At 35.1% G+C, this 15423-nt stretch overlaps 1 protein-coding gene and 2 pseudogenes across 1 annotated transcript; 1 reads left to right on the forward strand and 2 right to left on the reverse strand.

Moving 5' to 3' along the window:
- Positions 1-2106: 2106 nt before the first annotated feature.
- On the forward strand, positions 2107-4087 carry LOC132169245 (uncharacterized; annotated as a pseudogene).
- A 99-nt stretch (positions 4088-4186) lies between these two features.
- On the reverse strand, positions 4187-6246 carry LOC132170232 (cationic amino acid transporter 5-like). The gene is given in 2 exon segments (XM_059581131.2): positions 4187-4261; positions 4264-6246. Coding segments are annotated over 2 exon segments (1797 nt in total). The 5' UTR covers positions 6004-6246; the 3' UTR covers positions 4187-4204.
- Positions 6247-12529: 6283 nt separating this feature from the next.
- LOC132169247 (uncharacterized) lies at positions 12530-14244 on the reverse strand (annotated as a pseudogene).
- Positions 14245-15423: the final 1179 nt, after the last annotated feature.

The following is a 15423-nucleotide window of genomic DNA, read 5'->3' on the forward strand; positions in this document are numbered from 1 at the left end:
AATGTGGTGCAGCAACGAGTGTGTTCAAATAGGTAGGCTTCATAAGATTTTCATTTGATATATGTCTTAACTCTTAAGGAGGGATTTACAGCAATTTGTCACACCACATGTGAGTGAGATGGTCTATTGGGACTCACAGTTTGGTAAACGATTTCGTTTTAATACTATTTATCTCATTCTTTTCATTTTTTCAATATTTTCTTACTTTTTACTTCACATCAATTACTTTTTATTATTCTCAAATAAATAAATAAAATCACTACAAAACAAAAAATTTTCATTTTTTTGATACCAAATATTCTTACTTTTTTACTTTTTCAAAAAAAAAATTCTTACTTTTTTTTTACATCAATCAATTTTTGTTATAGTTATCAAACCACTAAAATCACAAAACCTTTTACCAAACAGAGTACTAGTATCTAACAAGAAACTAGTGCTGGACAACTTTATACAAATCATTAAGGATAGTATATAACGAGAAATGATAGAATTTATTCATTTTTCAACCATCTTCATAGTAAATTGATGAATTTACTATTCAATTTGCATGGGATATACATGAGTTCATAAATTTAACGGTTGATCTATTGAATTTGTAAGATGAGATAAGAAAAAAATGGAAAAATACTGCCGTAATAATTTCTAATGTAAAAGAGATGCACCTTGATGTGTTTACCTAAAAAGGGACAAAAATATAGGCTTTTATATGGGTAATAAAAAAGCATAAATAAAGGGGTGGAACATGAAAGGACCGGGACACTTGTTTTTCCCATTTCTTACTGTTTATTTGTAACTTCGTACTTTTCTTTTGAGTATATTGTTGAAGAATGGAGAGTCTATCCCTTTTTCCGTTTTTTATTGTTTAGGATCTCCCACTTCTTCTTTTTTCTTTTTCTTTTTCTTTTTTTTCTTTTTTTTTCTTTTTTTTTTTTTTTTTTTTTCGGATCAAGAGCGATAAAAATCCTCCTTTATAACTCATTTTCCCAATTTTAATTCAAAAAAGAAAGGGGGGTGGAACACTAGTAAAATGGGTATTTGCAAGAGTACACCTTTAGTTATCCTGTTGCACAGAAGCATCATTTCTAGGTCCACACAATGGACAAATTGACCAACATCTGCAAAAATATTTTACCATAAATGGCTGTTTTTTTTTTTGTAGAATTTGGAAAATGTTTTTCTTTTCTTTGGAGGGATGACGGAGCAAAACAAACATAGTTGAGATTCATTAAGTCATCCTCCTTCACAATTAGGTAATGTTTGCCTGGAGATGAAACAATTTATAGCAGCCCAAAGTATGCCCATCTTTGATCTTCAATTGAATAGTCCTTTAAAAGATCAATCATCGTTTAGCACAATCAGCCTCTTCCACTCTTGCATCTCTTGTGGCAGGCTAATTGCGTGATCATGGCGTATATAAATATGGAGCCTCGTTTGAATCAGATTTAGTTTGCACTCGACCCGGTTCGACTTTGAAAGCGCTACGGTGGTTTAAATGGAACTGTTTTATGAGGCTTACTCCATGGAGGGAATCTACTTTCATTACATAAAACTTCCATATCATCTCTGCTTTTCGTTAACAACCCCACTTTCCTGATTCTAATTTTTTTTTTTTTTTTTTTTCAAAGTCCATTAGCTTATGGATTACATAAAAGAGAAGGTAAGGAGCAAGAATATTTAGCTTGCAACCACTGATGGAAATTGCGATAGGAAAGTTATGACTTCTGAAGTTATAGCAATTTGATAAAAACTAGCAACTTCATGATAAATTTCTTGCCAAGATATTCGGAACTTATTGATTCTTTCATAATGACTAGTGAAAATTACTTACTCCTCTCATAAACCATTAAAGTATGCTGAATAACATTATTTTTTTTTTAATAAAAATTATTATTATTATTATTTTTTGGTAATAAAAAATCTATTGATTTGGATTCTTCTTTGTTTTTTTGTTTTTTTTCCCCACCTTTTTTTGACCCTTTTGCTGTTTGGATTGGTATGGATCTCTCGCTCTATATAAAACGTCCAGGTGCACAGCAGTTGGCACTTGGCTGTGTAATATATATCATCAGCAAAACACACACAAGAACACCCAGTACTCAAGAGAGAATGGCAGCCAAAGTCTCATCAATTTTCATATACCCAATAAAGTCATGTCGTGGAATTTCTGTTCCTGAAGAGCCCATCACTCCCACTGGTAACTCGCCATGATCCACTTCTTCAAATTTTTCTTTTTTGTTCCTTTTGCTGTTCTTCCACCATTGTTTCTTTGACCCATTTGATTGTTCTCTCTGTTCTCTTGAAGTATTCTCACCCTGAACATTAATTAGTGTGTATTACACTTTATCAGCTTCTGGGGTTTAGCGCTTTTCTTTTTCAAGTTGAAATTGAGAGCTCAATTGAAAATTTTGATTGATCATCTATAATTTGTAATGTGAATTACTGACTTGCTGAATTTTCCATGGTCAGAACCCTTTCGATTGCTGAGAGCTTTGGATTGAAATTTTGATTTTCAGTAATTGGTGTTCGAAACAGTTACCCCACAATGGAAATTTTATAATTGTTCAATTGATCGGAGGAAAACATAAAAAAGATTTTGAAACTTCAGAGTATTTTTTTTATTTAAAAAAAAAAAAAAATCAAAACGTAGAAATTTTGGATAGAAGTAATAGAAGCAGTGCATGTATGTATATGCAATTATCTTTCTGTTATCGATCTCTTGAAGAAATTTTAAATTTTGCATATAATTTGGATTATCCATTATATTCCTTTTTTTTTTTGTTTTAATTTTTTATGTGGTTTATGCAAATGCTAATACACGTATCTTAAAAGACTCTATCAGAAGAGTCCTCAAGCTGGGCATCTCTTCAATCCCATGTAAGTTCCCTGCTCTGCTTCACTCTCACTCACTTTTGAGTTCTCACCGTTCCATCAAACAAAGCCTCTGAAACTGAAAATAGTCGTGAAACTGAGCCCCCAATACCTGATGAAATCTTCAAGTCGAGTCCCAAATTGGGTTCTTACAAGTTGGGTGATTCCACTTTCTATTCACTCATTGAGAACTATGCCGACTCTGTTGATTTCCGGTCGTTAGAGAAGATTTTAGATCAAATGAAACGCGAAAACCGAAGGTTTATTGAGAAAAGTTTCGTTGTTATGTTTAGAGCTTATGGGAAAGCGCATTTGCCCGAAAAAGCTGTTGACTTGTTTGATAGAATGGTGTGTGAGTTTCAATGTAGGACTACTGTGAGGTCGTTTAACTCTGTGCATAATGTTATTATACAAGAAGGTTGTTTTTCTCGGGCATTAGAGTTTCATTCGCATATTGTGGGTAGTGGGAATGAGAATATTTCACCCAATGTGCTTACTTTCAATTTGGTTATAACGGCTTTGTGTAAGTTGGGATTGGTTAATAGAGCAGTTGAGATGTTTAGAGAAATGCCGGTTAGGAATGCATTCCTGATGTGTTCACGTTTAGTACATTGATGGAAGGGTTGTGCAGGGAGAATAGGATTGACGAGGCAGTTTCACTGTTGGATGAGATGCAAATTGAGGGGTGTTTCCCGAGTGCTGCAACATTTAACGTGTTGATCAATGCGATGTGCAAGAAGGGTGAATTGGCACGTGCTGCAAAGCTCGTTGATAATATGTTTCTCAAAGGGTGTGTTCCTAATGAAGTGACTTATAACACCCTCATCCATGGTTTGTGCCTCAAGGGCAAATTGGAGAAGGCAGTGAGTCTATTGGATAGAATGGTATCGAGTAAATGTGTGCCTAACGATGTCACATATGGAACACTCATCAATGGGCTTGCAAGCAAGGAAGAGCTGTTGATGGGGCTCATGTGCTGATCTCTATGAAGGAGAGAAGGCATTGTGCAAATGGGTATGTTTATTCAGCCCTTGTTAGTGGGTTGTTTAGGAAGGGAAAGACTGAAGAGGCAATGAAATTGGGCAAGAGTCTCGCTTAAATTTTTAATATTAAATTAGTAATGTGTCTTTTGAGTTCTCTCTTTCCTCCTACTGTATGGTTATAGAAGAAAAGGAAAAGAATCGCAGAAATTATTATTGCTTAACGCTTGTGCTAAGGAAGAGCGGTTAAGCTCCGTCAAAACCTTCATTGAGAATAATTCTTTCTGGACTTCCTATCACTATTTTCAGGCTCTTCGAGCATCTTAATATGAAACACAAGTGGGAAGGAAATTTTATTAAGGATTGGCAGACTGAAGGGTAAAGAAATACAGTAATTTTAAGGCCCTGGTTTGTCATCATCATTCAGGGATTTCAGCTTTTCTTGCTGGTGAGCCATATCATAAGTTGCATGGAGACCAAAGAATACATAGTATATTAGCATTACAATGCTACAGATTCCAAATCTAATAAATGACTGAGAACCCAAAGATCCCATGAGAAAGATATTTGTTGCAATTGATAAGGATGGAAGCCAAGGGACAAGTGGAACCCCCCAAACTTTTGGCGTCCTCTGTTGAGGCAGAAACATTGCAATTCCTGCTGTCCCCAAGAACCAAAGAGGAACCGTGATAGTGTATCCAAGCCAACCATCAGGATTTAGTCCCCAGAAAGCTGCAGTTGCCATTGAGGAGGCAATGATGATCAGCAAGAAGATAACTAACTTCAGGAGGTGAATTCGTGGGGTGACTTCTGTAACATAGTATCTCCTCACAAGAAGTGCAACTGCCATCATCATAAAGACAAAGAGTGTACTCACTGATAACAGGCCAGCCAAGACATCCAAGCTTGAGAAGAAAGCAATACAGGCACTTGAAATGGTAATCAAGAGTGTAGCATTTATGGGGGTTCCTGTCTTTGGATGGACAAGAGCAAACCATGGTGGAATCATGTGGGCTCGTGCAATATGAGTAGTATATCGTGCCTGTCCTAGTGCCCCTACCAGAAGAACAGTGGTCATTCCCTTCAGGGCACCAAGAGCTACCAGGTACTTTGCCCATTTCATGCCCACACCCTGAAATGCTACAGAATATGCTGCATCCCGATCTATTTCTGTATACTTCTGCATCATGGCCAGTGAAAGTGCCATTAAGCAATATATCACAGTGATGATGGACATTGATCCAAGCAATCCTAATGGTATGTCTCTTGATGGATTTTTGGTTTCTTCAGCCATGGTGGCGATGTTATCAAATCCACCATAAGCAAAGTAGACAATTGCGGCAGCCTGAAAGATTCCTTTAGCTCCATAAGGCATAAAGGGTTTCAAATTTGATGTGTCAGCGTGAGCGAATCCTGCAATTATCACAAATAAAATTACTATCGTGTTAATTGCAGATGCTATCCAGTTTAAGTATGATGTTTTCCTTGTGCTGATCATTGCGATTGCTGCGGCAATTGCCAGGACTGTGACAGCTATTGGATCCAGGAGATTAAACCCTTCGGCGAGGTTTGTGTGGATGCGTAATGAGTTTCGTTGGCGGTTCAGTAGACTTGTAAAGTAAGAAGTCCATGCTCTGGCAACTGCTGCAGTTCCAACAATGCTCTCAAGAAGTATGTTTGCAGCTGTTATAAAAGCTGCAAAGTCGCCTAATTCAATTCTTAAGTAAGCAAATGACCCTCCTGCAACTGGGACTTCTATTGCAAATTCTGTGTAGCAGAAGACAGAGAGCATTGCTGAAACACCGGAAGCAACATAGGACAAAACAATGGCTGGTCCAGCATGATCATGCGCTTCTTGCCCAGTGAGCACAAAGATACCAGCACCAATGACTGAGCCAAATCCAAACCAGGTGAGATCCCACCACGTCAGGCATCGTTTCATATCGTTTTCGCTCTGTTTACGAAGTTCTCCAATCTCCTCGGCATCATTTGATCTGCGTAGGAGACGATCTTTGAACCGAAGCCCTATTTGCGATAGCGCAAATCGATATGTGCCCCAGTTTTGGAAGGATTCTTCTGGGAAGAAATCTTGTTTGCTACATCTCCAATAATTTCTTGGTTGGACATCATCACCCGATTCTCCCACAGAACCCATGTTATTGTTTTTCCCTTGTATTCTCTGCCAATACTAAAGGGCAATGTAGACACTGATGAAAAAAGATAGGAAGATTGGTGCTGTTATATAACCTTCATATCTCACCAAGTGTGGTTTTATTTGTGCGGAATTGTGAATTTTTTCATATATTTTCCTCAATAATTGACAATGAATGTGTGGTTGCAAGCCCCATGCACAATGTTTGACTTGGAATTGACAATGCTGACAAGATAGGATCTGGTTTTCTACCAGGCACGGCAGACAAGATGCCGAATCTTTTGGAAAAACTGTAATTGGACTTATAGAAAGGCAACTTGCTTTGTGTTGTGAAGATTTCAACGATTGTGTTCTAATTTCTTCTTTCTTATCGAAAGAGTTAAGATATTTTTATATTCCAGTTGTAAAGTAATTTAAGGTATGGGCTGTTGGAGTGCCAATAGGTCCTTTTGCAGATTTTTTGACCGTTTGGTAGCAATTAAGAAAAGCTTTTGTTCCCTGTCTAGTGACCTTCCCATATTACTTAGAGCTACCTATAATGCATGCAATACGAGCAGATTATTGTACCTTATCCGAGCACTTGTTCGAATAGGTAGATGCCCGTTTGCCTTCTCATGTGAGCAAGAGCACTTGTTCGAACAGGTAGATGCCCGTTTGCCTTCTCACGTGAGCAAAGGAAAATGCTAACGTGGGCACCCTGGTTGGTGGCGTTGTTATGGGCTGCCATCCCACAATCCGCATTCACAACCCTTATCCATTGCAAGAAAAATCTGCCTCATGCTCCCACATGCTTGCTGGTAAGTCAACAAGGACCCCATATAATGATTCCATTGGAAGAAATTCGCAAAAAAAAAAATTCAAAGATTCCAGCTCAAAATAGTGCAGATCCAAAAAGTCATTGCATCCATAGGAGCCTCTAATTTCAATGCTACGTGGCATATTGACGTAAAAGAGTTGCTTTTGGGAAGAAAAAAATAATAAGAGAGTCAAGGTGGGTTATAATCTCAGCCTCATAAATTTCAAGGGTCGGCCAAAGTGGTGGAGGCCCGGAGGGTTTGCTCCCTTCAAAGTTCAAAGTTCAACACCTTATGGGTGCAAATAATCTCTTGAGGCCACACTCTCTAATGAAAAGCTAGCGATTTAACTAGTTCTGTGTAGGAAAACTTTCGAAAGTGCGGTGCACGAAACCGGAGTTTACTCTGCAGAGGTGAGTCCGAAGAGCCCCACTTTAAAGAGGTTCCCCAACATCAAATATATATATATATATATATTCAGTTCCCACTCAAATAATTTGTTTCCAAGAGGACTAATAAAGAAAGCATAATTTGGCAAGGAATACCCTAGAATTCAACCTTTATTAAAATAGGAGAAAATACAGATTTCCATACATATCCATACAAAACTTACTTTTTGACCAATCAAATCGATCCTTTTCATCCAATCTCATGATTCTTTTGACAATGAGTAATACTACTCTTCACACTCATTTATCACGTTCATTTCACACTAACTTACATGATATGTTTTAAGTGATTTTTTTGTTTTTGTTTTTGTTCAAATGTAGACATAAAAGCTACTTAAAACATATCATATAAGCCGGTGTAAAAGAGTGTAAAAAATAGCATTACTCTTTATTTAACAAATACACTATTTCTTTGACACACAAGTTGATCAGTGCATCCAGGCAAGCCCATGTGGACTTGTTGGGGTGCAATCTCATGCTGACGGTGACCACAGTATCATAACTCCATTATAAAGTTTGCAGGGGGCAGCCACAAAGGAATAGGCTTAGAGTGTAAATCAAAGGTTAGCCTTGTTTGGGAAGCAAGATTTTTCAACTCAAACTGAAATTTTTTCTAAATTCATGTTTGGCAATTTTTTAAACTCAATTCAACTCAACTCAAAAAATTTCAACTTAACTCAAAAATTTTCATCCCAATTAATAAAAATTATAAATAAAGATTGAAAAAATAAATAAATAAATTTAGGATAGCAGAAATACCCCAGGTGGTAGCTGGGCCACCCCAAGCCCAACTGGGGTGGTCCGACCACCCCTTAATATTTTATTATTTTTTTAAACTTCTTATTATTATTTTTTTAATTAAATTTAAAATATATAGAATATTTTATTATTATTTCTATCAATGGGACATATGTTTCATTTATGGCCCTAGAGAGATCCTAATTATTAATTGGATATTCTCCAATCCAAAATGGACCGGAGAAAATCCTCTACCGTGTTTGACCCACATTCCTTCGTGGGCCATGGGTCGAATAATGAAGGTTGTTGATAGAGGACAATTTTCAATCATATTTGCTTTAACAAAAGTGACATATATAGCGATTCTGACATCATATGGGGACATAATTAATGGCGTTGGAAAGCTAATTTAGAGGGTTACAAAGTCATATTTCATTAAGTTTTTCTAATTCAAATGGTTAGTAATATTTGCCGATAGTTAAGAGTACTAATTACTAACGTTCCTGCTCTGCTAGTTAACGCGCTTTGGACGAATTTTTTTGTTGTGGAGCCCACAAGATCTCCATCAACAATTAAATAATTGATGCAGTGCAACTTGACTTTGATACCAATTAATACAGCTTGTCGTGATTAGTTTGCCAAGACAAACAAGATAAGAATCACAACTCTTCTTAAAACTAATAATCAATCTAGGATTTAATGTGGATAGAAAAGAAAACCACTCTTAAAAGTGTTTTTCATTGATAACTGGTCAAAATAACACAATAAATTAAGGCTATAGATAGCCATTACATATATTTATATTACCTAGACTCCTGAACCTAAGAAAACGCTCAAATAAAAGTTTGTTCACAAAAATTTATTGGAGCTTGTCTGAACGTGTAAGAGGCTCTTTCGAACCTAACTATGGTTTCCTTGTATTCTTACATGAATTCTCAATTCACACAGCAGCTCGTTCTAAGCCAACTTTAAATGAGTGCATCTATGAATAACTCATTCGAACCCAACTTCATATGAGTTATTGAACGAGCTATTTCGTCAACTCGTTTTAAAGTTTGTTCAAACATAAACAACAGACGAGCAATTTTGTACGGCTTTTCAATTTTCTTTTTACGGTCTATTTTAACTCAGTAAACATTTGAATTAGAAAAACTTAATGAAATATGACTTTGTAACCCTCTAAATTAGCTTTCCAACGCCATTAATTATGTCCCCATATGATGTCAGAATCGCTATATATGTCCCTTTTGTTAAAGCAAATATGATTGAAAATTGTCCTCTATCAACAACCTTCATTATTCGACCTATGGCCCACGAAGGAATGTAGGTCAAACACGGTAGAGGATTTTCTCAGGTCCATTTTGGATTGGAGAATATCTAATTAATAATTAGGATCTCTTTAAGGCCATAAATGAAACATATGTCCCATTGATAGAAATAATAATAAAATATTCTATATATTTTAAATTTAATTAAAATAATAATAATAAGAAGTTTTAAAAAATAATAAAACATTAAGGGGCGGTCGGACCACCCCAGTTGGGCTTGGGGTGGCCCAGCCACCACCTGGGGTGTTTTGGCTACCATAAATTTATTTATTTATTTTTTCAATCTTTATTTATAATTTTTATTAATTGGGATGAAAATTTTTGAGTTAAGTTGAAATTTTTTGAGTTGAGTTGAATTGAGTTTAAAAAATTGCCAAACATGAATTTAGAAAAAATTTCAGTTTGAGTTGGAAACTCTTGCGTCCCAAAGATTTTCCAACTCGAACTGAAATTTTTTCTAAATTCATGTTTGGCAATTTTTTAAACTCAATTCAACTCAACTCAAAAAATTTCAACTTAACTCAAAAATTTTCATCCCAATTAATAAAAATTATAAATAAAGATTGAAAAAATAAATAAATAAATTTATGGTAGCCAAAACACCCCAGGTGGTGGCTGGGCCACCCCAAGCCCAACTGGGGTGGTCCGACCGCCCCTTAATGTTTTATTATTTTTTAAAACTTCTTATTATTATTATTTTAATTAAATTTAAAATATATAGAATATTTTATTATTATTTCTATCAATGGGACATATGTTTCATTTATGGCCTTAAAGAGATCCTAATTATTAATTAGATATTCTCCAATCCAAAATGGACCTGAGAAAATCCTCTACCGTGTTTGACCTACATTCCTTCGTGGGCCATAGGTCGAATAATGAAGGTTGTTGATAGAGGACAATTTTCAATCATATTTGCTTTAACAAAAGGGACATATATAGCGATTCTGACATCATATGGGGACATAATTAATGGCGTTGGAAAGCTAATTTAGAGGGTTACAAAGTCATATTTCATTAAGTTTTTCTAATTCAAATGTTTACTGAGTTAAAATAGACCGTAAAAAGAAAATTGAAAAGCCGTACAAAATTGCTCGTCTGTTGTTTATGTTTGAACAAACTTTAAAACGAGTTGACGAAATAGCTCGTTCAATAACTCATATGAAGTTGGGTTCGAATGAGTTATTCATAGATGCACTCATTTAAAGTTGGCTTAGAACGAGCTGCTGTGTGAATTGAGAATTCATGTAAGAATACAAGGAAACCATAGTTAGGTTCGAAAGAGCCTCTTACACGTTCAGACAAGCTCCAATAAATTTTTGTGAACAAACTTTTATTTGAGCGTTTTCTTAGGTTCAGGAGTCTAGGTAATATAAATATATGTAATGGCTATCTATAGCCTTAATTTATTGTGTTATTTTGACCAGTTATCAATGAAAAACACTTTTAAGAGTGGTTTTCTTTTCTATCCACATTAAATCCTAGATTGATTATTAGTTTTAAGAAGAGTTGTGATTCTTATCTTGTTTGTCTTGGCAAACTAATCACGACAAGCTGCATTAATTGGTATCAAAGTCAAGTTGCACTGCATCAATTATTTAATTGTTGATGGAGATCTTGTGGGCTCCACAACAAAAAAATTCGTCCAAAGCGCGTTAACTAGCAGAGCAGGAACGTTAGTAATTAGTACTCTTAACTATCGGCAAATATTACTAACCATTTGAATTAGAAAAACTTAATGAAATATGACTTTGTAACCCTCTAAATTAGCTTTCCAACGCCATTAATTATGTCCCCATATGATGTCAGAATCGCTATATATGTCACTTTTGTTAAAGCAAATATGATTGAAAATTGTCCTCTATCAACAACCTTCATTATTCGACCCATGGCCCACGAAGGAATGTGGGTCAAACACGGTAGAGGATTTTCTCCGGTCCATTTTGGATTGGAGAATATCCAATTAATAATTAGGATCTCTCTAGGGCCATAAATGAAACATATGTCCCATTGATAGAAATAATAATAAAATATTCTATATATTTTAAATTTAATTAAAAAAATAATAATAAGAAGTTTAAAAAAATAATAAAATATTAAGGGGTGGTCGGACCACCCCAGTTGGGCTTGGGGTGGCCCAGCTACCACCTGGGGTATTTCTGCTATCCTAAATTTATTTATTTATTTTTTCAATCTTTATTTATAATTTTTATTAATTGGGATGAAAATTTTTGAGTTAAGTTGAAATTTTTTGAGTTGAGTTGAATTGAGTTTAAAAAATTGCCAAACATGAATTTAGAAAAAATTTCAGTTTGAGTTGAAAAATCTTGCTTCCCAAACAAGGCTAAACCTTTGATTTATACTCTAAGCCTATTCCTTTGTGGCTGCCCCCTGCAAACTTTATAATGGAGTTATGATACTGTGGTCACCGTCAGCATGAGATTGCACCCCAACAAGTCCACATGGGCTTGCCTGGATGCACTGATCAACTTGTGTGTCAAAGAAATAGTGTATTTGTTAAATAAAGAGTAATGCTATTTTTTACACTCTTTTACACCGGCTTATATGATATGTTTTAAGTAGCTTTTATGTCTACATTTGAACAAAAACAAAAAAAAAAAATCACTTAAAACATATCATGTAAGTTAGTGTGAAATGAATGTGATAAATGAGTGTGAAGAGTAGTATTACTCATTGTCAAAAGAATCATGAGATTGGATGAAAGGGATCGATTTGATTGGTCAAAAAGTAAGTTTTGTATGGATATATATGGAAATCTGTATTTTCTCCTATTTTAATAAAGGTTGAATTCTAGGGTATTCCTTGCCAAATTATGCTTTCTTTATTAGTCCTCTTGGAAACAAATTATTTGAGTGGGAACTGAATATATATATATATATATATTTGATGTTGGGGAACCTCTTTAAAGTGGGGCTCTTCGGACTCACCTCTGCAGAGTAAACTCCGGTTTCGTGCACCGCACTTTCGAAAGTTTTCCTACACAGAACTAGTTAAATCGCTAGCTTTTCATTAGAGAGTGTGGCCTCAAGAGATTATTTGCACCCATAAGGTGTTGAACTTTGAACTTTGAAGGGAGCAAACCCTCCGGGCCTCCACCAGTTCATGCCAGAACTAGTACCAGTTCAAAACTGTGTTAAATATATATATATATATATATATATATATATATATATATATATCAAAAAATAGAGGTGAAGTCTCATCTCAAGGATTTCCAAGCCTTGCACATTTTGTTAGCAAGATGTCTAACAGCATTTACACCACCAGCGGTCAGTAGCCCAGAGACAGCATGCCTTGCACTTGAAACCATGACCTTTTGCCTCAGAACCTTCAGCATGCATTTTGCAGCCTCATCTCTCTAGTCAATCAAAACTTCACTTCATGTATAACTTGACCTTCAGTTTTTCAAAAAGATGTTATTATCAACTCAACTTTGGCATAATTATTGAAACTTTCGTCTAATTAAATGTAACATGGTAACACCATTTGCTTGTCATCCAACATCCAAATGGATGTTTGAAAATGAATGACCCAAATCATGTTTTTCCCAGTAAAATTGAGTACACAAAGTTGGGATGAGTGTAGATGTGTAGTGATAAAACTATGGAATCTATTTGCTTCTTCACAAACTACTCTTTACCATAAATCCTCCGAAGATAAGTTGAAGTTCATACCAGAGTCACTCAGCTTTTTCTTCTCTCCCAGCTTCATGCCTATTTGGCTTCTGACCATTGTAGGAAGGGTATTAACAAGATGGCGAGCTATGATAAGCCACAATCCTGTTCTAAGAGGTAAAAAGGCATATTTGAATCATCTTTATAACTTGATTCAAGGCCCCAAACATATTTGATTCATTAAGCAGGATATGAGGTTAGAACATTGAGGTCTCTCTAGAACAGAACCTAAAAAATCAAAGATAGTATACTGAATCATATTTAAAATGATAACTTAAGGATCTAAGCAGACCTGGGAAATATTTGTTTGGCTAGTTCATATGACGTGAGTCTCAACAAGTCTATAGCCTCATACTCTTAAAGAAATGACTTTTACCTGGACAGGAATAAATCAAATTGCCCTTGTACAATCTTCTTCACCTGGGAAAATTATATTAATGAACAACTGAACTTTTGTAAGAACAAATTAAAGACATGTTGGTAAACAATGTCTCCTGTTGGGCCATAGAAATGCCATACCAGATGTAACTTGCATTAACGTCTCTGATATAAAAATAGAAATTGACATTGAAAAAAATAGTAAGACATCCACTAAGCAGTTGCAATGGAAAAACAAGTAATTATGAACTGGAGGTTAAAAACTAGCACTTAAGGAACTTCCGGTTCTAGTTGTGAGAACTGTATAATGTCTTCCACAAGCATATCTTCTTGTATAAACTTATAGCAAAAAAATTATTCACTAAAAATAGTCCATAAGTTTGGCCAATTATTAATTAATCTCAGCCAAATCAGAGCAACATATAATTCCAACAGATCCAATAGATGCAAAGTAGCAAGCAAGCATAAAGATGTTAATGCCTGAAAGGCTAGAAGCAGTTTCACTCTGAAGATCTATTTGAGCTATGTCAACCACTACCTTATTTTTGTCCTCTGCAAAAAGCATACGCAAATCACCCATATATGAGAGGCTACATATTTTGGCATACAGATCTTCCTGCATGAATATATAATCACTTAACAAATTCTAGTAGTTCTAGAGTGGTCAAGGGTTGAAAACGAAGCAAACCTCAGTGAATTTTGGTGGCAGAAGGAGGAGGGTAGCAGAGATTGCAGCCCTCAAATTAGAAGAGTTTACATTTTCTAGATCTAGATTATCCACAAGTATACAGACCTGTAAGATGAAATTGAAACTTCCTTGAGATTTAGATGACAAAGGAAAAAAATGAGGCAATGACCACATTTGTGATCACAGATTAGGAACATCAAGTAAACTGCAGAAGAAGTTTGAGACAGGCAATGCAAGCAGAGTTCAATAAGCTGGGACATTACAAGAAGTAAACAGCATATAAGAAAGAGTCTCCCTATTAATATGATCAAAAAACACACTAAATTAGTCAACAGCCATGTATTGATGTACTTTATGTAGAATCTAAATGGAACTTTGTACATGCAGATGCTACTCAACTGAAGCAGATGCTACTCAGTAACTCACTTTTCCTTTGGGAATTTAGACGTTATTCGGGTCTAATTTTACTGAAGTTTGGCGTGGAGGTCAAAGAAGTCATTTTGAATTGACCACGTGGTATGATTTCACCGGATATGAAAATGGACTGACCTTTCTTCCAATGTACTAAAATAGTAAATAATTAATTCCTCCTTTCTACGGCTCAAAAATTAATAGAGAAACAAAAAAATATGAAAGTTTGAAAAAGAGTGGCTTTCTTTTTACATTTTTTTTTTTTTAAAAAAAATAAAATTTTATTCTAGTTAAGAATAAGTTTTCTTCTTAACTGGGCTGGCATTAAGCCCAATATATTAAATTGACCTATGTTGTTAGAATCTCTAATGTTTACATGTACTTTTAATAGAATTAATAAATTACATGTATGGTCTCTAAGAGGTAGCTCAATCGGTTGGGATCACGTCTAATGAAGCACAGGTCAATAGTTTGAATCCCCCTCCCCCCTCTTGTGCGGACATGTAAAAAAAAAAAAAAAAAAAAAAAAGAGATTACATGTATGTGATGTAAAAATAAAAGTCAATTCAAAAGACCAAATTTGAAGAATTTGAATAAAAACTTTGTTTTGTAGTTAGCCTCAAGTTTTACTTTTTTATGAAAAATATTTGGTTTTCATTTTTTATTGTCCATTTTTATATAAGAGATGTACATGGGTCCTACAGATTTAATGGTAGATTTATAAAAAATAAATAAAATAAAAGATGAACAAAAGATGAATGTGTAACACCCTTCCTTTAGATGTCGTGCATATTTTAAATTGATCTCGACAGTGACGCCACATAGCTATTTCACTAAATGGAATTCTTGATTGGTGGATTATTGCCATGTGACCAGTGGCGGATTTACACAGGGGCGACCTGGGGGCAGGCGCCCCTGGTAATTTTTTTTTTAAAAAAATTT

The sequence above is a fragment of the Corylus avellana genome, chromosome 1 (assembly GCF_965113065.1).
Source record: "Corylus avellana chromosome 1, dhCorAvel1.hap1.2, whole genome shotgun sequence".
In the NCBI taxonomy this organism is placed as follows: Eukaryota; Viridiplantae; Streptophyta; class Magnoliopsida; order Fagales; family Betulaceae; genus Corylus; species Corylus avellana.